Raw genomic sequence first — 27,182 nt, forward strand, 5'->3', positions numbered from 1 at the left:
TTGCAACAGGACACAGGGTAATGGTTTTAAACTAAAGAGGTTGTCTAGAGAGGTGGTGGATGATCCATCCTTGGAAACACTCGAGGCTAGGCTGGACAGGACTCTGACCTAGAGTAAGATGTTCCTGTTCATTGCAGAAGGTCACACAAGGTGACCTTTAAAGGTCCTTTCCAACCCAGACCATTCTGTGACTCTGTGATAGTGAATCCTACAGTTACCACACCCTGAAGCTCCAAGTTTACCATACATTGAATTTATATTAGTTCAGGACTAAATTAAAAGCAACTCTGCTGAGCCATAGAGGGAAGGCCAAAACAAAGCCTGTGCAAAACCACATTTGACCTGTTTTCTATATTGCTTGAGTATATATGTGTTACATCCATGTGTACATAAACAGTCAAATTTACAGGTTATAAATGCAATTACAAGCTATAGGACCAAAAGAGGCCACATAAATTTCATATGTATAAAAGCAAAAGAACCATAACTTCCACTTCTTGTGTAAAAGTTCATCCATTTCAAAAATCCTTCTATTTTTGGTCTTTTCCTTTGAACAGCTTAAATCTTTTTGCTGGTTCAGTCCAGCACAGTTCACATTACCAAGCTAGCAAATGTGGCCAACACTGGCTAAACAAGAGGGCTCCTACAAATAGCAAGAAAAACAGTATTTTGCTAATATGAAACAAAGAAATACCTGAAAGAATAATTTCAAGTTTAGATATTATGTATTTTAAAGGCAGTATTTAAAGCTAAGAGCAATTTGAAGTAAAAATCCCATTTCCTGCAGCTTTCCTTAGATAGGAAGTTTTACAATCTGGATTCAGGATTCTAATTAAACATGATTTTCCTTTCTGAAAGAATGTGAAATAAAATTCTTCGTTGTATTTAGGATATATTCATCATTACACATTTTCTGTCTCTAAAGAACATTTTTCACTCATCTTCATTTTTTGGAGTTGTAGGTATCAATTTGACAGCTCCACAAAGTAAATGTTCCTATTTAATGACTGGTACAAGGAAAAGCATACAAACTAGACATCTATTATGGAAATGGGCTACATTAAAAAAGCACAGGGAGAGACAAAATAAAAACTGGAGACATATGAAGTATTTAGGAAAAAAAAAAATCCATGCTACCCAATTGGATTGAGGTAATCACAGATTGCTTCTACAATGAGTTTTGCTGTATTTTAGATTAATTTTATTTAACACTGTACTTTTGTAAAAAAAGAGCCTCTGCCTCTTCACTACTGAGTTTCCCTTGAGGTTATGCTAATAAAATATAACAGACCCAAGCAAAACAATAGGTTTTTTCCTACTTGGAGTAAACACATATAAAATTTCTTGGTGAGTATTTGTGTTATGTTGGTAGCTGGAGCCGCTAACAAACATCAGTTTCCATTGTGCTTGGAGCTGTAAAACCAATACATGAAAAAAGTTGACTATTTATCCTGTTAAAAGTAGTTACGAGATATTATCTCTTAGCAAAGTTTCAAATTCAAGCACATACTTGGAATGAAACAATTCTGTGGTCAACTGTGTCTTGGTGTTAGCCCGTGTTTCTGCCTTTTATTTCATTGAAAGCTAAAAAGAAAACTTTACAAGTAAAGAAAAAATTTGGATAAAACATTAAATTCAAGAGGAACAGTTGTCTGCTCATGTCCCTCCCAAGAGTGGTGCACCAAGGGTCAAGTCAGCAGCTGAGGTGTACAATGCCAAACACGAACTGCTGTGCTGCGCTGGTAGTATCCCAAACTGACTTGACTAAATATGCCACAATAAAACCTTAATAGACATAGGAATTACAATGGAACTCAGAGTAAAAAACAAGAGCTTTGTTGAATACAGACAAACAAATAAAATCACCAACATTATTTTTGCTCTTTGTGGGTTAGCATCTAACAACCATGAGAAAAATGCTTTCAGAAGTATGAGAGAAAATGGTTTTGATTCTCAAGCTTACCTGAACAAGCAAGCATTCTCTGTTTTAGGACAAACACCCATAAAGCATTAGTAGATAATCTTTTGAATCAAAAACAAATAAAAACATACTTGTCAGTAAGGACAAGTTTAGATCACGTTGATTTTTGCATTAGTCCTGCTACAGCAAGTTTCTGCATGTTTTCCTATATTCCCTCCCTAGGAAAAGTCAGGCCTGCTAGGACAACAGCCAACCTGCAGCTAATTAGATAAATAGTCAAAGCTACCAACCACCGGCTTCCAGCACTCAAATCATTAACCTTTTCTGCTCAATTCATCTATCTGAAATAGTAAAACAAAACACCTGTTAAGATAGGGGGACACATAATATACCAAACACTAATTCTGCAAAGCTCATATAACCCATTTAAAAAACAGCTAACAATTAGTATTGCTGAATCACCCTTTCATCATTCTGCTGTATTTCACATATTCTGGTCTGCTAGTTAAAAGTTCAAACGAGCAAGGGGAAAAAGGAAAACAAACAAAGCCAATGAAATATTCCGTTCTTTTTCACGTCTTATGACTGTACTTTCTGTATGAAGGCAAACCAACCCAAGCAGAGCTCTGTCCTCATCCTGTCCCACGTTATTCCAATGGACATCAATTAATACTACATCCTCTCTCAGTAATGCTATTGCTTATTTGAGGCAAATCTAAAATCTCTTAGTATCTCCTGCACTTTTTAGTGCTGGAGAAAATAATTTGGTTACCTCTCAATAAGAGAAAGAGACAAGAAATTCCCCAACAGATGGGAGGTGAATGTCACAGGGCAGAAGCAGCAAGGATCCCCAAATTAATTGCAACACAAAGTTCAGCTTCAGTAGTCCACTACTGGGCACAGTCTGCTTGGATAAGTCATAAATATTGTTCCAAGGACAAGAAAATACACACAGCCTACTGTTTGAGGTAATAAAAGAGCACACTACAATGTCTCAGACTGCTGCTGTTTCCAGCAGTTGCCCGCTATCTCACCACTGCTTGAATCAAAAGCTCCTCAGGAGTTGTCACCAGCTCTCTGCTTTGGCAAACTCCACAGGGGCATTTTCCACCTGAAGGCATGCTGACTTACAAACTGTCAACGTTCTGATTCCATTCACATTCCTCAAATTCACACACACAGTGGTGGATTTTATTCTTTTGCACACCACAACCCAAATGAGACTTTTGAAGTGTTTATTTTGTAGCCTATTTTTTGAACAGTGAACAGAAAACCCTCCAATCCAGCAAGGATTGACTAGAGGTTAAGGTGCTAATCTGAAGTGTGAGTTAAATTAAGGAAGGAACTTGGTCACAAGAAATCATGCTCCCCATCCTTTTAAAACAGGCAAGACATTTAAAACCGATTTCAATATGTTTTTTATGTACCTGCTCATAATAGGAAACTAAGCATAGTTTTGCTCAAATGTCTCCAATCCCTCAAAAAGCTTCTTCTTTAAAGCCCTTGATTAAGCATCAAAACAGACCCGAAACTCCTGACCCAAAACAGTGCCTGACAGTTTCTGCTGTATCTGTGCCTGGTCTCAGCAAAGAGGGGGTCACCAGCACTAAGAGCCCAAGGGAACACCCCATCCCCAAGGCAAGCATAGGGCAGAACAGCATGAGAAAGCCCAATTCTTCCTTTCGCTAATTTCATTAACTCTGTCTGGAGAGGTTTCCTAAAATTATACATTTTGACCAAGTCTGAGAGAAGAGGGAAGAACTGTTCTGGTTTTTAACTAGAGATGGATATTAGTAAAAGGTTCTTCACTCAGGGTGGTTGGGCACTGGAACAGGCTCCCCAGCCTGTGGTCACAGCACCAAGCCTGGCAGAGTTCAAGAAGCCTTTGGACAAAGCTCTCAGACACATGGTGTGACTCTTGGTGTGGCCTGTGCAGGGCCAGGACTCGATGATCCTTATGGGTCCATTCCAGCTCTGGATATTCTACAGTTCTATGACACCTGTGTCCTCATTTTTGGTTGACAAGGAGAAAGGTGAAAGCATTAGTCCATGACCTATCAGGAGAGCTATACTTTTTAAATCAGAAGTCTTCCTTATTTACCCACATCACTGAAGTGTAATGGTTGATTGCATTTGTTTGCAAAGGTAAGTGTATCTTGTATGTTTAACAATGAACTTAACTGATTTTCAATGTCTGTAAACACTGTGTGTGAAGCACCAGTGCTCCTGGAGCCTAAACAGCTGGGGACTTGTAAGGACAGCCTCAACAAAAAGTTCAAATACAGATACAATACAGAAGTCAGGAAATAGAGTTTCAACTCTATTGTCCTGGCCAAGTCTCATGTCCTGGCCATATTTTCTTCTATAAAACTGCAATCAAACATACATTTGTCCCCAGTGATCTGCCTCAAGACATAAAGAGTATCTAAGGCTAATCAGCCCACTGAAGCATCTGAGGCTTAATCAGCACTGCAGTAACACCTCAAAGCATCAATATCATGTCATACTTAAAGGAGTCCCAAATGTGTTCCTATCAGAATAGAAAAGATTTCTAGAATCACATTTTGAAGCTGATTTTAACAGGTTCTGTTCCTGTACTTTTTAAAAAACCTTTTAAAATATTAAACTAAAGTGCACGCAAGTTTATAAGCCAGGCTTTTGCAAATCTCTGAAAAATGTGGCCATGTAACACATGCATTCACAAGCAGTCCATAATCCTTTTATCTTCTAAATACTATGCAATGGAAAGTACTCAGTTCTATATGGTGTGCTTTTTTTCTGTGTTTTATAGCATCATGTCAACCAGCTTTTAACATTCTTTTTTAGGGCAGACATGAGTGCAAGAAAAAGAACACACTCAAATGCAGCTAAAAATCATCCACTAACAAACATCATTCAAATCACAGAATTCTTCACCAACAGCTATGTCTTACATCAGCTTAAGGCAATAAAAGCATGCTTTACAATATTCAGTAAGTGTAAAAAGAAGAAAAAAATACTAGATTGGTAAGGTTTTAAATAAAGACTTCAGTTTAACAATATTTTTGTTCTAAGCCTATCAAATCCTTCTGCAGCATTTGGAAGCCACAGAGCATTTGGAGTCAGCTATGTTCCTTGGTAAAGCTTAATCAAATATACAAATGTGAAACTGGCATTGCTTAAGCTGAGAAAGGTTAACTAGTACAATGAACAATTTAAAAAATCATTGTTTTGTAATATGGATGGGCACCGCTGTACAAAAAAACCCTCTCAAATGCTAAAGTAGAAAATCCATCTTGAAATTTTTGCCACGAAAACCCAGAAATTAAATAAAAAAAAAAAAATCTGGTGAACATAAGAGAAATTTTCAGTGTTTTCAAATAATTAATTTGTACACATTACATCAAAGATTAGAGCACTTCCTAAAAAAATATTTCTTTACAAAACAGAATGAGGTCCAAAACTAATTTAAAACTTAATTTTGGTTAATGGTGTGCGATTGCTGAGATCTTAATAGATCTATTACATCTGTAAACATAAAAATATTGTGCCTAAATCTAGTCCAGTCAAAGTTTTTATGAAGCAACTTAAGCAGTCACATAAGCTACTCAGGTTGTTCTCAGAAAAGAAATGTGACTTTCAATTCTAGCTGATTTACAGCCTCCACTCAAAACCAAGTAACTCCTATTGGCTGGGGAAGGAGTTCCTCTCACTGTCCACATGGCATGAATCTTGAATACAATCACTTTGCCAATCTGTAGGTGTGTGAGCCTGTCATCCTGGCAAAAAGCAAGGTTTTCACCAACATGATGTAGACTAGAGAGTCTGAGCAAGGAGTATTATTGGCAACAGTCTTAGGGGAAAAGAAATCCAGTGTCCAACTTCCTCCCACCCAATGAAGTTTGTTTTACAGGCATTTTTACTTCAGCGAATCCAGGCCTTCCTCAGATTTCTTCAGTACAAGTGGGGAACAGCAGTACCCCTACCTACCATTCTCAGTACTGCCCTGGTACCTTAGGTATTCCAACACAAACACCCCAAATCATGGCAACACCCTATTTCTGTAAAATGCAACAGACAGCCAGGCTCTGACACTCAGCTCAGAAACTTCCACCTGGGGGAAGTGATCTTCTCATGCTAACAGGATGTATAAAATAAAGAGCTTTGAAATACTTATGTTTCCTCTCCTGGAAGTACATCACAGCTTAGATTGTATTGCATGAACAGTATAAACAACTCTAAATCACAGTCTGCTTCTACACTGGAAATGTATTAGTAACAGCAAAAGGACTAACGTTGCATTGAAGAAAGTGACAACCCTGCATAGTGTGCAATTTTTCATTTTGCTCCAGTTCAAAATGCATCATATAAATTACATTCATAAATGTTGGGAAAAAAAGAAAACATAAAACAACAACAAACCTTCCTCCAGGGTTATTTTCATTTGCAAAGATTTCAAGCAGCAGAAAATTATTCTTATCTCTGAACAAGTTTTTGTATTTCTTAAATAACCTCCTTCTGTACTTAACACCAACACAGTTGCATTTGGTTAACAGAAACCCTGTAGCATCCAAAGGCAGTCATGCCTTTTACTCTTCAGTTTAATCCACTGAGCTTTAAACAACTTGCAATGTCTACAATCACAGTCCTCTTAAACAAACATTTCCACAAATTCTACGGGTTTTGATGCTCCTTCTAGCATGAAAGTGAGATCCCTCACGCAGTGTTTATTCATGAATTGGTGAAAACTGTAGCAAGGACAGAACTGGAAGCCACATGGTACTACTTCAGTGCTAAAAGCCCTTGCATCTCTGTCGCAACTCATAGCTATCAGAAAGAAAAGGCTGAACACACACTGGAGCGTGCCTTAAAGTGAATGCAGCAACAGATATATCAGAGAATCTGTGTTAATGCTACATGCTCATTGTATATAGTAACAAAGATGATTATTTATAGTGGTCAGGCTTATTCCATAGCATGAGACAAGCCATGGACACCTCAACAGCATAGCCACATCCTTCCTCCCAGACATCATTCTGGCTGTTTAGCTAAGCAAGTCACCAAATTCCTCTCCATAATACTTCAACCAGCAGGAGAACTCCTTAAGGACAAGCCAAAGTCCCCAAACACATGAGTAACTTATACCAGCACTTAGGAAAGGATTAAGCAAGGGAAAAGACAGCTAGGCTAGAAACACTCAAGAGCTTCTGAATCTTCAGAGGGCATCAGGAAAACTGGGTTATGTATCTGAGATGTAACAGTCAAGAAAAGAGTATCAGAGCACATAGAAATTGAAGGAGCATGAAACTGAAGAGCAAAATAACTTTATTTTAAAGGAAGCAAGCTCCTCTAGCACACGCTCTTGGGCTTATTTCTCTTCATCAATCTTACCAGATTTACTGTGGTTTACACAAGTTAAGGTTAGTAACTTATTTCCTGAATGTTTATTCTTGCTATTACCAACAGCTAAGTTTTAAGAAAACTACTTTTACTTATTTTGACTAAAATCAATGATAGCAGAAAATGTTACCTGATAACCTTCTGCAAATGAGAAAAAAACCAAACAAACAAACAAACAAACCACAAACACAATAAGCAGAAGCACATAAATGAACCACAAAAAACCTAACCAATACAAATAAATAGTGACATCTCTCTGGAAGAAATTTAATGATATTTTACTTACTTTTTGTTATTTATACTTATTTATAATATGTTACATATGCTACATATTTATAATATGTTCTTAATTTGTTATTTATATATGTGTTTTTAAAACACATATATACATATACATTTAACTCATCCAAGTTGGTCCCACTGACAGATGATCAAAACAAAGATACCATACTGAAACATTAGCAGCAAAAAAAATGTGACTGACTTTTAAATAAACAGACAAATTTTAAGTTATATTTCATTTTAAGGCAAAATAAAGTCAACTTCAAAAAATAGAACTTTCCAAAAGCCGCTAATTTCCTGCAATGCCCAGCAACTACTCTATTAAAGCACAAGAGGTAGATCCATCACTAATCAAAACATAAGCCTTAATTTTATTTTTTTTTAACTCCACCCACTTAATTATAGTGGGAATTCTTTATTGTTATTGCCTAACTCTACTTTAATCTTAAAATTAACCAAGTGAGAATAAAATCTGCCCAGGAAACTCTCTCAATTCCCATCCATAAGCTCCAATGCCCTCCATACCACTACTCTGGCTCAGCAAGTTCAACTTTATTGATACTGAAGAACAGGAGACTACTCCTAAGAGCAACAAGAAAAAAAACAAACACAAAGATTATACTGTCAGTCATCTTTTATCAGCTGTATACACATCTGCAAAGTTCAGAGTGTCTGGGAGTGGTTTTGCTCCTTTTTTAGAAGAAAATCAGATCAGAAAAAAGTTGTACCTACAGGACTTGTTGGGTTCTGGCACATTCTCTGGCCCATGTTACTAGTGAGTGATGAGCTTTTTACAGTCATTCTTTGACCACCAGCGGGAACACACTACCACTGGTTTGAATCAATGCATTTAAAAGCCGTACATTCAAGCAATGTAGGAACTGTTGCAGTGGGCACAGAATAAATAAATACTTTTCTCAATAACAGGCATAATACAATGTAACACTTTCAGACTGTTTTTTTTTTAGAAGAATTTTACAGGGCTGGATATTAATTTTTCTGCTCCAAGCATGTTTGCTTTGACAACACACAAGCACACTACATGCTTGTTAGTCAATTGAGAAAAACAAAGCTTTCCATAGTTACCAACAAGCTGCTGTGACAGGATATAATGGCAGTTCATTTTCCTTCACCCAAACTTCATGCATTGCATTTTTGCTGTAACAAATTAAGAACTATTTGGGAGAAGTTGTGTTCTTTAGAGAGACAACGTGCTTCCCTTGTGTTTAATGAGAAATTAAAAATGCTTATGAAAAATCAGAAACAACTACAGAAGATGTCATTCTCCATGGCTGGGAACTGCCAGGATCTGAGACTAGAGCATGAATGCTACAGGAAAAGAACAAGTATAGGGAGATGTAAGGATAAAAAAGAATAAATCCAGGCCACAAGTAACATCAGGCTCATGAACAGAGCAGCAACAGAAACATGTTCTTCAAAGAAATATTTTTGGTCATTTGCTTTCAGTTAGGCCCTCTTTCTTAACCAACTCTATTCTCCTGGCTGGGACACACACCGTACCACATAATTTCTGGCACAGGATTAGTAAAATAGGAGGATGGCCACAACTGAGCTGGAAAGTATCTTGTCATCAGTTCTGTTGGCCAACACACACTAACTGCTGGAAGTATTCTGGGAATAGTTTGCCTTTTTTTTTGCCTTTTTTTTTTTTTTTTTGGCAACAGAGGAGAAAAGCCCTAAGCCATTCTGGTCACCAAGCGCAACACCAGCAGCCAAGAAAGTAAAGCACTCTCAGGGGTGGAGGAAATTTCTGCTGTGCCACCTACACCTACAGCAGGCAAGTGGTTTCTGTTCCAGGTTACAGCCCTGAGAGCCTGTTAGTAACTCCAGCATTGCAAGCAGGTAGCTTATATCCAGCTTGTCTCTCTTCTCTTTCCATCCCCAAGAACCATGTGTTTCTAACCAAAATGGATTTCAACAGTCAGTCCATACCCAGAGCACCATACTAAATAAATGGCTGCACAAATAGCCAAAATTGTTTACTAAAGGTAAAATGTACACGACACACACCACAATATTTCTTTATACTGGGCAGTAACAGCTGTATGGGTACAGGTTTTCTAGTTATTCTCACCATAACTACACTTCTCCAGAAACTGGAGGCAAAATTCAATACCATGTCATTTTGTTTGACATCAATGGAATGGTACTGAGTAATAACATATTCTTCACAAGGCTTCTATTATAAGCTAATGAGCTAATCTTTCAAGAAAATGCACAGTGAAATAGCTGGTTTTAAGTATGTACCAGATACCCTTTACAAAGAATCCCAGAACTGGTTGGAAGTGGTTTCTGGACCATCCCCTTGTCCAAGCCCCTGCCAAGGCAGGGTAATCCAGAGCAGGTGACACAGGGACACATCCAGGTGGGTTTGGAATGTCTCCAGAGAGGGAGAGTCCATGACCCCCTTGGGCAGCCTGTTCCAGTGCTCTGCCACCCTCAACATGAAGAACTTCTTTCTCACGTTAAGGTGCTTCTTGGCATTTAATTTATGGCCATTGCTGCACGCAACTGAAAAGCAGGTCCCAGTTAGGCCGTATTTAGGTAGATGAAAAATGAAACAACCTAACATTTTATATATTAAAAAGCAAAAAAACAAAACCAAAAGCACAGTCAACTCTTCAGAAGACTACAACAATTGTCTTGAAAAGTGATATAAAAGTCCCTATCTAAATGGGTCAAAAGTTCTCCTAAATAAGTGTAGTGACAATCACTTGCAAGTTATTGCTATTTTTCAAAAATACACTGTACCTTACAAATCCATTCTAGAGAATTCACCATTGTAACACAAACTTTTAGTACATTTATTGCTTTAAAACACAAAATTACTTCTAGATTGAAAACACAGAGCTTTAAGACATGCAATACTCACTGATAGTTAAAAATAAAAATCTTTGTAAGGAAACAACTTACTTGATTGAGTTTCTGAAGTGGTCCTCAGCAGGATTTTTTACTGTACAACTGTTCAGCAACCATAAATCTGCTTCATCAGAGTTATCTACAAAACAGGAAAAAACAAACTTGCGTTAAGAATTATTTAACCTGTCAACTCCTAACTTATATAATATTTTTAAAAACCCCAAACTGAGCCATCAATAATAAGTTGGCTATTTGCAAGATTACTTTATATTCAATTACATTCTTGGAAGAGGTTTTTTGTTTTTCTTTGTTTTGTGTTTGAGAATAAAAAGAGACACATGAGCATTTCCATTGTAATTCCATTTTCATTTTTTGCCAATGGGGAGTGAGGTGTTATCTCATTTACCACCTGAGATGCCACTAGACTGCACATCATGGAAAAGAAAGTTTAAAAAAATGGTCACAACTCCCAGAAAAGTCTTGCCTAGACAAAGGCAAAATTAGGTGGTCAACAAAAGCAGGTTTCACTAAGAAAACAAAATCCCTGCTTCAGCTCCACTGTGAATTAATACTACAAAAGAACAAATCATAATTCATAATATGTAAAGCTCTACCAAAGAGAAAAGTCAATGTAGCGGGTTTGGAAAGAAACAGACATATTTCTAGTTTTGGTTATATCTTAGTTATAGTACAATTATAGCTCAGCAATTTTCAGACAAAAGATATTCAAGCAACCAATATCTGTTTCCATTCAGATAAGAATACTTTTTTTTTCAGGATCCAAACCTTTCTGTATGTTCAGAGCCTCTTGGTATCTAAATTCATTAACTGAACTGAATCCCAGAATTATCTGCAGAAGCACATATATAAACTGTAATCCTGTAAAACATGGCCTATACTACACAATTACTAGCATAGTCATTATCCTTGTGAAGTTAGAGCTTCTTTTTTTGAACAAAAGAATAAAGATAATCTATCTCAAATATTTTAGTGCTTTAGCATTCATCAGAATAGCTTGTATCAGTTTGGATAAGAAAATTCGTGTCACTCGCTACTATTCAGTACAGGGAGCAGTGAAGTATTGACTGATGTATCTTTAAATAACATAAGCCAGTGAGCAATGAATACAGATAAAACATAATTTTTAGGATGCCTTACTTGAACTGATGTCCTGCTAAAGCAGGAGGAAGCCTGCCATGACTTAGGCATATTTACACATGCACCCATCATGCATGTATCCATACAGGCATGAATATCCTTTTTCTCCATGCACACACACTTATGACAAAATGCTAAAATTGAAAAAGCTTTCTGTCTCATGACATTTTCTTCAAAGAAATCATCATTTACAATTAATTATCAGTCACTTAACCTAGGAAGCAGGTAAATTGAAAATAATACATAAAAGGCAACTAATGCTAAATAAGAGAAAACATTCAGGGGGAGTTCTAATCATTGTTGACCAATATTACACTATTAATTTGGCTAAAACACAACTTCCTTTCACAACAGGGAAAGACCACAAAACAGTCACCTAAGCAACATTCAGACCATTCAGACCTGAACAACATTCAGAGCTTTAGCTACTTTAAACAAAACAAATATCTGACCGTGTCAGGTTGGGAAAGGGCACTCAGTTTTTCAGCCTACATAGAAGTCAAAATAAAAATGGAACAAAACGAAGAACCTCTCCTGCATGAAAACTACATTTTTAGACTAATGAGCAGACCCATATACTATTACAAATATAATCAGAGGTTAAAATAATTGATCAGGAATTATGTACAGACCAGGAAAGAAACAGTTTCAATGTCAGAAAAAGAGTGATTTCTTGGCCTAGTCAGATGTACCAAGTATGAAAACAAACACACTTTAAAAGTAGTTTTCCAATCACACAGCCAAACCCTTGTATTTCTTATTCTTTTCAGCAGCATAAAATGTTTATAAATTCAGCCCCACACCCATAACACACCCACCTGAGAATTAGGGGTGGGACACACACACACTAAATAGCAAGAGGCCAACATTTAAGTGAGACATTACATTTAACAGACAACAGCTGCAGTAGCACTCATCCACCACTGTAAAGCACAACCATTTTTGAGAGATGCCTTTATTCAGAGGAGAGATGCCTTGAGACAGAGAACACCAGTTCTGGGCTTGGTCTCAGTTCCTCCTTGTGCCATGGTTTGCAGGTGTGCAGGAAGAGACAATGCCATGGCAATGCTTCTCCCCTAAAGCCAAAATCAAACCCTCTCTTCAAAACAGCCTTGGAAAAAGTAACACATTTAAGTTTAGAAAGCCCTTACATAGTAAGCCAACAGGACTCATTTCATACAGCAGTTGGTTTCCAGGCTATTAATACATTGACTCCTTCACTAAGGGACAACTGCAACACTTTATATATATATAGATATCACATATATTAGAAAATCTCCCAAATACACATAAATTCATTCCTTAACAGGTTTTATCCTCTGCAGAACAGAAGATAAAAAGCAAAGGCTTTTACAGAATAAAATCTCCTGAGCAGTTTTGGGAAAAGGAGTCTCATTCATGTACACATCTAAAACTCATTTATGGAACATAAAAGTGCAGCTGAGGTTTGTCCTCCTCTTACAGCAACAGTAGTGTTTTATTATATTCAGTTGTTCTATTTCTGCCTTTATTTTTAAATCTTTTTTTTTCTAATTAATTCTCATGATCTCTCAAATGAATATATGTACATACAAGTTTTGATTATGCATATATATAAACATATAGACACACACTCATGAGTTATATTCATTTATTAAGTGTCCATATCACAATTCTTCAAAATGACAGCTGTATTTTCTTAGTACTTTACTGCCCTTTTCATACTTAACATAATTGCATGCACTGGTGTAAACTCACCACAGTCTACTGCATTTTTTCAATAAAATTTCAGTTAAAAAGAAAAAAAATTGCCAATGGGGCCTTTTTGTATCAGGTTGCAGGGAGATGTGAACATTTGCAACATTGTGGGAATAACTTGTCAGCGGTCACATTTTGCTTTGCAAGGCCTTGATGGATGTGTGGAAACAAACATGGACCAAAAGAGCAGATTGGGCTTGGCATGTATAAACAACATCTTCTGGCTTCATAATTACTAAATATTAAGCAATACAGGGGTAATAATCCTTTATTCAGGGCATGGAAACTGGAGCAACTGGCTACCTATATATATATATATATATATATATATATATATATATATGCATATGCATGTGTATATGTGTGTATATATATGTGTATATACACCTGTAAGTGTTCTGACATGAGTAGGTGCTACTCTTCAGCACTGTGCTCAAATAAAGAGTCAAACAGCTCTGACAGTCAAATAAGCTCAGGCTTCTCAAGACATGCCTAGAGGGGCAGGGGCAGACAGCCCTGAGGATTCCCTGTTTATCCTCTAGGCAGACAAATAAAAGAGTTTAGGTCTGGATGGGAAGCCCCACATGAATGTGGTGCTGCACCCACTGAGGCATCCATGCACCCTTCCTTGGAAGCTCTCCACCTGCTACCTTCTCCAACTCCATAGGTAAGGTTTTTGGGAAACCTCCAGCATTTCAGTGAAGAACAGAGGCCTGTGTTTGGGAGCTCACATAGATCTGAGTGAACAGGACAATCTAAACTTGACAGAAGGTTTTCCAGCAAGTCATATAGACCAAAAGGCAAAACTGAAGCAAGAACCATAAGTACAGTGAACATCAGTTACAGCAGTGAATATGATATAGGTGCATATATCTTGCAACAATCTTCTCTATTTTTGCCATATATTTAGCCTAATGATACTTTTTTCATTATGGTATTTTGCTGCCAACATTTCTTTTTATGAGCTACTTCAACAGTTTCCTCTTTGATAAGACATTTTTAGAAAGAAAAAAGGAAGATATGTCAAATCAGCTTTGTATTAAATGCTCAAAAACACAACTCAAAACCATGGACTTCTTGCATTGTGACATCTTTTCCATAAAAAAAGGCTACACTGGAAGTAAACCACAAAGTCTATCATACTCTCTGAAAAACAACATAGAGTACAAAGGAACCTAAAGGTCATGGAAACTTCTGAGCACTTAAGTTAATTGGGAAACTCTGGAAAACATGAATTGGCTGCATTATGCAATACTAAGATGATAAAATGGTGAGAGTCTGTAACATCAGTATACCTACAGAGGAAAATAATATTTACAATTCTTTTCTAACTAGCAGTGTCAATTTTCTTATCATTTCAGAAATCATAAATCAGCAGAATTTCTTAAGACTGTAGTAATACTATCAGCTGAAAATAAACAACTGACTTGGGTTTTTTGCCTGGTCTCTTAACTTTAAGTCTTTCTTCTTTCAATTTTTTCCAAAACTTTGTTTTCTTCCAAGCCCCCCCCCCCCAAACACATCTCCTTGAAAATCAAAACACTCACAAAGCAAAAAATTAGAAGAAACATAGCTAGTGAAGCCCTAAAAGAAAAGCCTTTCTTTACTTTCTTCAGCACATCTCTCTGTGCACTGAAACCACTACCAGATTTGCTCAGCATAGTTTGCTAAAAAAACATGACTCATAACTATTATGACATACTTTTAAATACTGTATATCAATCTGAGAAGTCCAATCTGAAAGCAGATCTTTCTCTGTAATCACTGAAGGCTCTTCCAGGGTGTTTCCCTCCAGCTGTCCTTATCCTGTTCCTAACCACTCTGAGAGTCTTCCTTCTCACCTTTTCTGATTTTGTTACTTCTAACTCTCTTACACAACAAATATACCTCCAGTTTCTCTGTTTCCAGGTGCTGTATTCTAGCGTCTCTTCCCATTTATGGACCTCTCCATTAAAGCTTTGTCCTGTGTGTTCTTCCTCCCAAAACAGCTCTGCTCCCTCCCTTGATACCCTGGTTGCCACTTCATGCTCTGGAATAGCCTAAAACGTAGTAGATCCAGTAACATCCAAGGTATCTGGAATGTGTGCCTGCAACTGTACCCCATGGGAATCATCTGCCCCCAAAAGACACAAATATCTAAGCATGAGGACACCTCACAGCCAGTTACAGAAGTCATAGAGCATCCTGACTGGAACAAAGTTGCCAAACTAATTCTTTTCTTTCGACATCCCTGTGTCACAGAAACCCACTGTCACTCAAATTAGGTTCCTGAAATTAGGCGCTGGTTAATTTAATGATTTCTTGGACCACTGGGCATTGAGAGACCTCAACAAGTATTGGGAAAGAATCTCCTCATAAATACGACTTCAGAAATGCTGTGAATCATCAGTGCAGGAGGAAGGTACATCTTCCTCTGGGGACAGGGAGTTTAGTTATTTGTTTGCTGAAAATAGGCTTTGCTTGGAAGAAGAAAAAAGCTCAATAAAGTTGAGAGTGACAAGAAAAAGTTTGGTGTTTTATTTGTGTGCCTTTCCTCGGCACACAAAATCCTTGGCTACCATTTGCTAGTTCCCAATATTGTATCAGATATAGTTAGCTATCAACTTTGATGAAACTTGTCCTACAGATTCCAAGCAAACAAGCTCTTTCCGTGTGTCTGCACCCCTGACAGCAACTACAAATCAAAACCACAAGTTATCATGAGTTTCCAGATGGTACTTGTTTGGAATCTCAGGGACACATTATCAGTTCCCACCTCTGAAGACGTACCCTGCATTTGCCAATGATACAAAACACTCAAAGGCATGCTGAAAATACCAACTTTGCAGATTGCAAATGTCTTTCAAAACAATTCCACTCATGCCTCATCAACACTATCAGGATGTAAAATGTAAAAGGATCGGCTTGGTTGCAACATGACTTCTGTTTTCTCATTAAACTTCTGAGATACTCTGGACATAACAAATTACTTCATTCACAATTAATGAAACACAACTATTTGGTTCACCCTGCATACATGTTATTTAAAGTTCCAAAAGGAAGGCCAGGCTGCTTATCAAATCAGTAATGCAGACAAGCCTTCATGAAAAAAATAATTCTCCCATCATGCCTCTTGCCATGATTTAAACTACAAATATGCAAATTTGCCAGTTTTATTCTCCATTAACATCTTCATTACTGAGCTAATAGCATAAGTAGCCTTTCTTGGGTTTTCTGGTATTTTTTCTGGTATGTTTCTGAGTATTTTTTGGAAATTTTCTTGAGCAGGGAGATATCTTAACGGCAGCTACTGCTGGACTATAAACAGATTTTATAAAGCTTCCAGATCAGGATGCTGTGCCTGTTATCAAAGGATATTTCTCACTGTCCAGTACCAAAACAGAGGCGCACAGGGACTTCTCCACTGAACACATCAAATAAGTAGGAACTGAGCACATTTAAACATGCAAGATGTAGCAGATTACAATCGAGTAATACACTACTGGATTCAAAATATGAATGTTAAATCATTGCCTTTCCTCATTTCAGTACAACAAACAAATAATTCAATTTTATGTACTCATGCCTACTTTTAGGACTGAAAGTTTTCTAAAAAAATACTGGTTTATTTCCAGTCACCTTTGAAAACCCATTTTGAAAAAAGAAGCACATACACCTCTCTTTTCAGCTGTTTATGGGGTATCATGCAGTTACTGGGACAAACTACTAAGCTATCAGTTGATGTCCATTCAATCTGTTCATGACCTAGAACTTTGCCTTACCACTCTTTCCCAAAACCAAATTCTTTCAAAATATATTTAGTTTGCTAAAGTTTACCAAGGCCAGCAGAACAGTTTATGGCTTCTGCCACTATCACTAAAACTAAAGGATGACTGAGATCACTGAGATGAAACTGGAACTTGAAAAATTACAATAGGTGAACATGTGAGCTAACATTAATATATTTATAAATAGTGCAGACAAACGAATCTGTATTTCAGAGCATGACCATTAAAGAATACTTCAGGCCTGGCATGGGGGTACTGAACACTAGACAACACAGAAGAAAAACTACATGAAAGAATAAATTTAGCTTCAAAATATTGACAATGACAAATTTTACTTCCCATTCCACTCTACAATCATCAGTAGCATTTACAAGAGTAATCCCAATTTATATTGGGATTTTGAATTGAGTAATCTGTTCTCTAAGTACTTTTCATCTCTGCTCCAGACACAGCACAGGCTGCAGTCTGGGTCTGAGGTGATCCTTGTGAGCTGCCTTTTTCTCCCACTTTGTACACTTGTGACTTGTGTCTACACTTCAGACTTGTGTCACACCAGCAGGATATTCCAGCTACACTGCTTGCTGCAGCCCAGGGTCTGCAATGCAGCACCCAGACACACAGAGCTGTGTAAGGAGGCTTCAGCCCGTCCACCCTCAGCAACATCTCAGCTCCACAAAGTAAAGAACAGGAGAGTTAAACCTACTAGAAAGGTTTACCTTTTAACAATGTAAAAAAATCCAATTAGGTTATAACTTGTGTTTTCATTCCTTCTGCGATGTCCTGAGGATTTTTCTGCCTTTGCACACAGCACAGACAACATGAATTGACAAATTACTTTGGTATTTTTGTTCATTTTACTTTAATTCACTAGATTTTCCGTGCATTAAGGCACCTAAGGGTAACTTGAAGTTGCAAAATGATTTATGTTTAAAAATGCTAAACCTAGAAATGTTTTTGAAAAACAGCAGGTTTCCTTTTGGAACTTCAACACTCTACAGTTGCAGTACTTGTAAGACATTTCAATAATTCCCCCACATGAATGAGAACTTTCCCAAGCCCATAGCCATTGAACTCATGCTTCTTCCAATCAAGAAAGGGACTGATCATTTCCACATCTTACCTGCTTGCTGTCTTTGTTGATCATGGAAAAAAATTGTATACTTCAGTCCAGCTCTGGGTACAGTTTAGCTTCCTGTGCCATAATCTGCTGCATTTTAGTCTACATTCCACACTTGTCTTGTCAAACAGCTCCCAGAAAGACACTTTAAAGGAAAGGCACCCCTCTTACAAGTAAATGACCATGGCCATGTTTCAAAGGAAGCTTATTCCAACATGACATGACCTTAATGAACTGCTCTTTTCTCATGGCTCTTTTTTGATATAAAATAGTGAAAGCTCACTCTGCACATGGTATTATGTACCAAAGGTGGAAAATATAGGCTGCATTTTTAGCTCATTCCTTCAAAATAAAGATTTCACTACTCTGAGAAAAGTGGATCACGCAACTATTTCTAGAACAAAACAAGACCTTAAAACACGAGAAGATAAATCTCACAGCTAGCTAAGAGGTGTGTTGGCAGGAAGCCTAAACCTTGCCAAGGGCTGTTCAGCACAATAACACCTGATGTTAAGGAACCCAAATTATCCTGAGCAGCAGCAGATGCAGGCGCCATAGCATGGTGCTCTAAGGGGGGCATTTCACCCTGCTCTTGAGCGCAGACAAATTTTTGAGGCATTCCAAGGGTCAGCTGCTCCCTTCACTTCACTGAAGACTTAATGATCAGTGTGAATAATTTCAATATGCAAAGTAGTGATGAGTGATTTATCAGTCTTTTGGGAAAAGTCCCACTACATTAGGAACAAGGTCAAGTAGCCTGTTTCAGCCAGGCTATGCTACAACAACACACAAATAACTCCAACTCATTCTGATGATTAATGCGGATAGAATTTGTTTTGTTGACAGAATTTGGAAAAATCCCAGAAACTCCTCCTCCTTTGAGTCTTAAGCCTGCTTGATATTCCAGAAATAGCAGGCACAGTACGACTCAGTGCTTTTCAGTCCCTACATACAGCTTCATACGCAAAACACGAGTTATTCAAATGAGCAAACACAGACTGATTGCTTCTGTCTTAGTCACTCAAAATCCAAAGCCAACCATGAACAAAACATCTTGCACAACACCATGCAACTGAAGTTTCAAAGCATGCTGCAAATATTAACTGATTTACCTTCAGCAGCCACATATTAAATATGCACCCTTCCCTACACCAATTCCTTTTCATCTTATAAATGTAGACAAGTAGTTTCAGAATTTCCATAACTCGATCAAGCCACACAGGATGCCTATGCAAACAAGCCAAGATCCTAGCCAAGTTGTCCCTGCCTTCAGGCCTGTCCCTGAACACAAAGCCATTGCCTAGATTCATATGCACTATTTCAGTCTACATCCTTTAGAGGCCAGGTAGGTGATATAAATTTTTGACAAGTTTAAAGGCAATCACAAAACACAACTTTTCAGTAATTTGGGTAGCACAGCAAATGAAAAGACTGAACAGTAGAACAAATTAACTCCTTTCTATGGGACAAGGTTAAAAAAAAATTAAAAATCCTTCCTCCCCCCCCTCAAAAAACTAACCCAAATACATATAATAGCTCTAACTCCCCATGTGTGCTCAAACACAGCTCTTGCAGATGTGCTACCAGCTGTCTCAGAACATCTACTGAAGTCTAACTACGGCCTTAGAATGATGACAGCTCATGGGTGAGCTCCAAGAGAATCTCCAGATTTCACAGGACTCACTGAAAAACAACTGCATTCTCATTTTGATACAACACTTCAGAAATCTCCACTTGCTTTATCTGTAGTCTCGGAATTAGCCTGACCTGGTAAAATTGATTAAAGAGGATTCAGTTGTTCTGCAGATCGGAGTTTCTAAAAAATGGCTGAATAGTAAGTCAAACTGCTGATGTTGAGATGGGCAAGACACAAACTGCAAGTCAGAAAAGTCATCTAAACTATTGATTTGAAAATATCACATACTGTGAAGTAAAAAACACATGCTTCAGGTAAAAAGCTACTGCAGTCAAGCGTAAGCAGGTATTCCGTATGATGATAGCAAAGGCATTGGTAAATGAAAAATCTATGTTTTCCACTATACATCATATGAATTTGCTGTAAACAGCAATAAGTAGTTCAGAATCAAGAAGGATTGACTGGAACCTGCCCCAGGAATGTAATTTTAATCTCTTTGAGGTGCTACATTATGACAAATCTCACGTATATAAATGCTTCTATCTACAGAGCTAATAGAATGTAAATGGCTCTTCCTCACCATGTCTATGGGATAGAACAAAGAAAATATGAATTGATGCTTATTCAGTCCCATCATACACACAAGTTCAACCTGTTGGGCTAAGGAACAGAAAAGAGAAACCAAGGGCACTCATAAAATGCAGTTGCATCACTTGAATTACCTACCCAGAGGAGCCTCTTGCACTTCTAGGCGCTGTAAACCACAACTAAATCCAGCAACATGAAACTCAAAGCAGAGAAGTAGAAGATTCTCAAGCATAACACAATCCCCAAGCAAATGGGAAAAAATATCTTTGCTTTATTTCCAGTATAATATAAAATGGATCTTGGGTAATTAACATTATTTCATTTATTATTTAAGGCATCAAGTGAGCATCTTTACTCCACAGATTTCTTACTTTTTCAGTACATCTAATTCTGTACAAGTTGGCCCATGGCAGTGAACTTCCACATTTCCACAACTTTCTAATCTCCATTCATTTTCACAACAGCCAGGATTAGAACTTTGCTATAGTCTGCAAAAGAAACCTAAATTTTATTCCTGTATCTGTTTCACAATCTTTTTCCTCCAAGTTCCATCTGCATTAAGTTGTACCTAGAAGCCATTTATTGATTTCAAATGCCTTGCTTCCACTTATTTCTCCTGATACCTAATTCCACAGGGAATATGGATTTAGGTTTTAGCTATCACTTTTAAAAGAGTTAAAATTATAAGCTATTTGAGCCAGATATGTCTGAACACTTATTAAATTGTAGCTTCCGGCTACTTATTGACTTTTTCAGAACTACCTTCACACCTCATCTATTTTCTACTTTATCAGTTTTCTGAAAAGAAGGAGATATGGGCTTAAGGTATCATACCCAGCAGCCAGATAAGCCTCTGCTGTGTTAATTCCCAACCATCATCCCCAGTTCAGACTAACAGCAAAATTTAGTGCTTGTGAAAACTCCAGACTAAGCACAGCAGAAATTAAAGCTCACTCTTTACACACACAACCAGTAAATGCAGCACAGCAATCAGCAGCACAAGCTTCTTCACAAAATCCCACCAACAAGTTAGGAAAAAGCTTCATCTGGAAACATTTAGGACAAAGTAGCAGATCTACTTCTATGCCCAGCAGAGTAAGGAAGCCTGTTCATGGCAGAGGAGTAAAGATGAGCTGGGAAAGAAAAGCAAAGACAGCATAGTCAGGTGTGCAAAGGTTGTATCCCAGCCCCTGCTGCCCTTTCTCCATGCCCTGACTCATGCAGAGCAGACACACCAGCCCATGCAGCTGCTACAGAGCTATGCCTAGAGAGGCTGAATAGTTCTGTACCAACGCTGAGATACCCATTACAGCCTCACACATTATTTCTGTACGGTGTCTCTTGTCAATCCTGAGTGCAGGTTTGATACTCTTGTTAGAGGCAGTTTTGTTAAATTACCATCATTTGCACAAAAAAAGCACCAGAAAATATTCTTCCAGTACAGTATTGCACGCAATAAGAGAAGCCTATTTTGAAACTTTCAGCAGCACTTACAAGTGCTGAAGTTAAAACGTGCCAGTTTTGCATAGGAAAATTTAACTTTATGGCCTCAGAGTGGTTCAGTTTCATCAAGCACAAACCAGTTTGAACATTAGTTTGAGACATGTATTATTTGATGTAACAGCAGCTCCCAAAAATAAAAAGAACATTTTGACAAACAAGAGAAGGTGGGTGAGGATCCATTTTCTCATCTTATTTGGCAGCCACATCTCAGGATTTCAAGGACTGTCACAAGGAGTGATGCTGGTGTATTACAGCAGGCAGAGCAGCACTTTAAATGTGCACAGTGCTGTCTAGCAGTTCTCAATTTCCTTCAAGGAAAAGGCAGAAGATTTGCTGGAAGAGCTCCATAGGTCAGAAAGAGTCAAATTTTTTTGGGATGTTATCTTCTTCCTACCCCAGGCTCCACACTGGGAGTATCTTCCTTTGGCTGGACTTAGCTTTGTCTTTCCTACTTTGAAGGCAAGGTAAAGAGCAACAAACACAAAACCTACATTTCATTACACAACCCAAGGTATTGAAAAAACCATTTTGACCTTTCTCCTTTCTGAAAACTGAAGATACTTCACTTCCTTACTTTTAAGACTTCAAGGCCCGTAGTTATCCACAATTTAATTTATGTTTTCTGATGTGAGAGGGATCTTTATACAAACTTCTCTTTTTTGTTTGTCAGTGACAGGAGTTTAATCTGGTGTCTCCCATGATCACTAGCCTTTCTTTGTATATTTATATCTTATGATTTCACCTTTTTCTTGCTTTCAAAGATGAATTTTTAAAAATAGCATATCAAGTTCCTACAAGTCACATAGCCCATCCCACTCTGGCACATTATCTGCCCAAGTGTTTGATACTGACATTATTTTTTTAGAAAGCTTTTGGTGAACTCTAGTGGTAAATCTTTTAAAAAAAGTCAAAAATCAAAAGCAAACTACTTTTTTATTTAATATACACTTTGCAGAAGTAAAAATGCTTATGACTGTAAACTCTCTTGGCTAAAGGGTTATGGTCACTTCCAGTAGGAAAAGACATTATTACCTTTAGTATTTTAAACATTTTAGAAGAGAAAAATCCAACAGTAATTAATAAGAAGTTGCTAGATACAAGGGGAAGGGTGGCAGACAGAGGATACCAGGAGGCCCATGACTACATGGAAAGCCTAGACTACCTACCTTCAGTCCATAAAGTTACTAATTTGTAACCAAGGGCATTGGTTTGCAATTAGTCTTTATTTATTTCAACTGGCCTTGAAACCATGACCCTGAAAAACAGTACTACCTCTAAGTACATTAAGAGACCCCTTTAGGTAAGGAAAGTTTTAAAAAGTCATCTCTGAGTGCCATCCTGTCTGGATGCATCCAGCCAGATAGAGGAACACAAGTATTAATTCAGCTTTAGGTTCATCAGCACAGCTGGGCAGGATCTAAATTGAAATACAGCTGGTAATCCAAGCTATGAACACAGCATGGCTCACCCAGCAAAAGACAACCTGGAATCACCAAGGTCTCCCAAAGTGCAGGTAGAGCAGATGGCTTCCTGTCTTTGAAATCACTTCATCTCCATTTCAGGTTCATCCACACATTCAACCTTTATAACGTACAGAAGTTAGCTGCCACAAAGTGCCTAACCCTTTACTAAAGATGCCACTCTAAGGTCTTCCAACTAAAATACTAAAATTGAACTCAGATAAAAGTATTTACAACTGTTCTAAAACCAGGAAAATAAAGATAGCCTGAGACTACCATGTTAGGTTCACATTTTCATGTTGTCCTCTTCCTCAGTCTCACCAGCTCTGTCTCTGCTAGCATCCCTTTAAAATTCTGTCAACACAGATATTTAGCCAGCAAGGCTGCAATTTAGATTGAATTTAAGCTCTATAAAGCTAAGTTTAATGTTTAGCACATAAGACAATATACAGCACCATGCCTACTGCTCCAGTGGCCCTTCCCTTACTAAAAATCAGTTATCACCACAAAGTAACAAGTACTTTACAGCACCTACTTGTAACTGTGGAAGAGAAAAGCTATTACATTCTTTCAAAGGTTAAGTGTAGAGAACAAAATGTGTGGTCTTGATGTAAATAAAAATTAAAAGTCTTCCAAATGCAAGAGAAGAGAATACAACATCCTTTAGTTGGATTTAAATCAGATTCATAAGAATTCTGTCATGTGAAAATCCTTTACAGTTACTGTCACATTCCATCTGACTCCAGGAAACTCTGTGATGCTTTCCAACAGATCCAGAGAACTCGTTAAGAGAACATTTCTCCTCTCCTGGATGAGGAATCACAGGGGCCAGAATGAGCTACATGCAGTGCATGGACAATTGACTAATACCCACATAAAAAGAAGTGGTCTAATAGTAGCTAGATATTGCTAACCACAGTCTTCCATCAAAAGATCTTTACAGTAATTTTTAATAATTTATTTCACAAACCAAACAGCCATGGCAGGGAGAGAGGGTTTATACATGTAATGGTAGTGGTGAAGAGGCAACTGTAATGGAGAGGGAACAAAGGCAGTATACAGACTGACAGAAAAAAATCAGGAAATAAAAACACTAAAAGCACTACCAGTCCAGGACAATTTCCAACTGTATTTTTTCACATTTGAAAGCAAAGTATGTGTTACATCCTAGATACAAACTGCCAATTTGCTTCTTAAAAATGGCAGACACTTTATCACCAAAAAAAGGAAATAAATCAAAAGAAAAGTTTGTTTGTTGTTTCCACCAAGTCTGGATTTAACAAGGGAAAAAAATAAAAATAAAATATCTATACTCAAACTTACAATAATATATTCAGAAAACAAACATCACAGCACTTTCATAGAGTCATTCAGGTTGGAAAAGGCCTCTAAAATCTTAGAGGTCTTAGTACTGCCAAACCCATCACTAAACCATGTCACTTTAGTGCCACACCTATGAGCCTTTTAAATGCCTCCAGGGATGGTGACTCAATCACTTCCCTGGGTTGCCTGGTCTGGTCCTTGACAGCCCTTGCTGTGAAGAAACTTTTCCTAATATCTAATCTAATCCTCCCCCGGTAAAACTTGAGACCATTTTGTCTTGTCCTGTTGCTGCTTGCCTAGAAGAAGAGACCGGCCCCCACCTGGCTACAGCCTCCTTTCAGGCAGTCATAGTGAGGGACAAGGTCCCTTCTGATCCTCCCTTTCTCCAGGCTAAACACCCCCAGCTCCCTCAGCTGCTCCTCATCAGGCTTGTGCTCCAGACCCTTCCTCAGCCTTGCTGCCCTTCTCTGGACACACTCCAGCCCCTCAATGTCTTTGTTGTGGTGAGGGACCCAAACCTGGATAAAGGACTTGAAGCACAGCCTCACCAGTGCTGAGTACAGGGGACCATCATTGTCCTGCTCCTGCTGGCCACACCATTGCTGACACAGGCCAGGATGCCCTTGGCCTTTTGGCCACTGGGGCACTGCTGGCTCCTGTTTGGCTACTGTTGACCAGCACCCCCAGGTCCTCTTTTCCTGGGCAGCTTTCCAGCCATTCTGCCCCCAGCCTGGAGCACTGCCTGGGGTTGCTGTGGCTGAAGTTAAGTTCAACTTCATACAACTTGCCTCAGCCCATCCATCCAGCCTGTCCAGATGCCTCACCAGAGCCTTCCTACCCTCCAGCAGATTGACACTCCCACACAGCTTGGCCCTCGAATTGACTGAGGATGCACTTGATCCTCTTGTTCTGATCATTGAAAAAGGTTTTTATCAGGACTGGCCCAAATCCAGCCCTGGGGAACAGCGCTTGTGATCAGCCATCAGCAGGACCAAACTCCCTTAGTTACCAACTCTCTGGGCAGAGAGCTTCTAATCCAGCACAAGAGTGCATTCATCTAAAGCATGAGCAGGCAGCTTCTCTAGGAGAATGCTATGGGAGTCTTTACTGCAGCCTAGAAAGACAACATCACAGCCTTTCCCTCACCCTCTAAAGGGGTCACTTGCTCAGAGAAGGTGAGTGCCTCTGACAGCTCCTTCTGCACCCTCAGACGGATCCCACCCAACCCAACAGACTTATGTCCACACAGCACAGCAGGCTACTGACCATTTCCCCTTGGATTATGGGAGCGTCATTCTGCTCTCTGTCCCTGTTTTCTCTCACAGGAGGCTGGGTACACTGAGCTTAACTGATCTGACTGTTAAAGACTAAGCAAAGAAAGTATTAAGGACCTCAGCCTTCTCCTCACCCTTTATTTGTTGACAGGCTTTATTTGTTACAAGCTTTTAGGAGCTATTAATCATCACTGGGTCCTGCAAGCACACACAGTGTATTTTCCATTAATCATCTGGCACTTAAAACACAATGTTGCAAGCGGCTTTGAACCAATACATTTTGCCAATACTTCTAAGTTGTAAAACCAACAAAGCATGTACTTCATTGCAGAGTTTCTTGCACTTGCCACACCTGCAGCCCAGGTGTTTTCAGTGTCCACACCCCCAACAACCCATCCATGCCAGGACTCCCATCATCTCTCAGTACAAAACCAACTTTCAGCTCCAAGAACATCAGCAGACTTTGTCAACTTTTGTCCAAGCTCCACAAGAGCCCTGAGATAAGCCCCAAACCTTTGTAGCTCTCAGACTGCCCCACAGAGGGTGACTTCACTTCTCCTGGACTCTCCAGCCCACTGCACCCTGCCCTGCCTGTACCCCCAGGCAGCAGGTAAAACCTCCAGCTACACTCAAATCCAGAAGCCCTGCACAGCCTGGTATTCCTGATGCTAAGTAATGTATTTTTGTCCCCTTTTGTGCAATCCTTGAAATGACAATTGATATGGGATCATCAAAATCAATATTACAATTGCTGTACTTGATTTTAAACTGCACCAGTCCAAACTCCCCAAGAAATGTGAACTCTTACACACAGAGCACAATTACATCCTCAGATCAAAGCAAACACTCAAGAAAACAGGTGTAATTTCTTCAAAAATGTCCTGCACAAAAGGACATTAATTATTCACAACTTAGCCAGTGTTATTAAGTAGAAACAAGATCGATCTACAGCAGATGGATTGAAGAAACTATTTTTTGAACACTGTTTAAAAAAACCTAAACTTAAATGTTTGAAGCTCCTAATACCTCATTTTTTGCTGAGGTTACTCGAGATCCAGCATTACATTTACTTTCAAAAGCAATATTCAGCACTTATGGCAAATAGATTATTAGCCCCTTTTCAAAACTTTGAATGATTTCTTATCTTTCTGTCCCCT

General features: G+C 38.4%; 1 protein-coding gene across 1 annotated transcript in view; it reads right to left on the minus strand.

Annotated features, from left to right (window-relative positions):
* The window catches only part of CDKAL1 (CDK5 regulatory subunit associated protein 1 like 1), a 382,971-nt gene that overhangs the window by 305,352 nt on the left and 50,437 nt on the right, over positions 1 to 27,182 (minus strand). Inside the window, exon 5 of the mRNA XM_058800651.1 lies at positions 10,517 to 10,601. Coding sequence (XP_058656634.1) covers positions 10,517 to 10,601 — 85 coding nt within the window. The remainder of the gene's footprint in view (positions 1 to 10,516; positions 10,602 to 27,182) is intronic.

Source organism: Ammospiza caudacuta, chromosome 1, assembly GCF_027887145.1.
Source record: "Ammospiza caudacuta isolate bAmmCau1 chromosome 1, bAmmCau1.pri, whole genome shotgun sequence".
NCBI lineage: Eukaryota > Metazoa > Chordata > Aves > Passeriformes > Passerellidae > Ammospiza > Ammospiza caudacuta.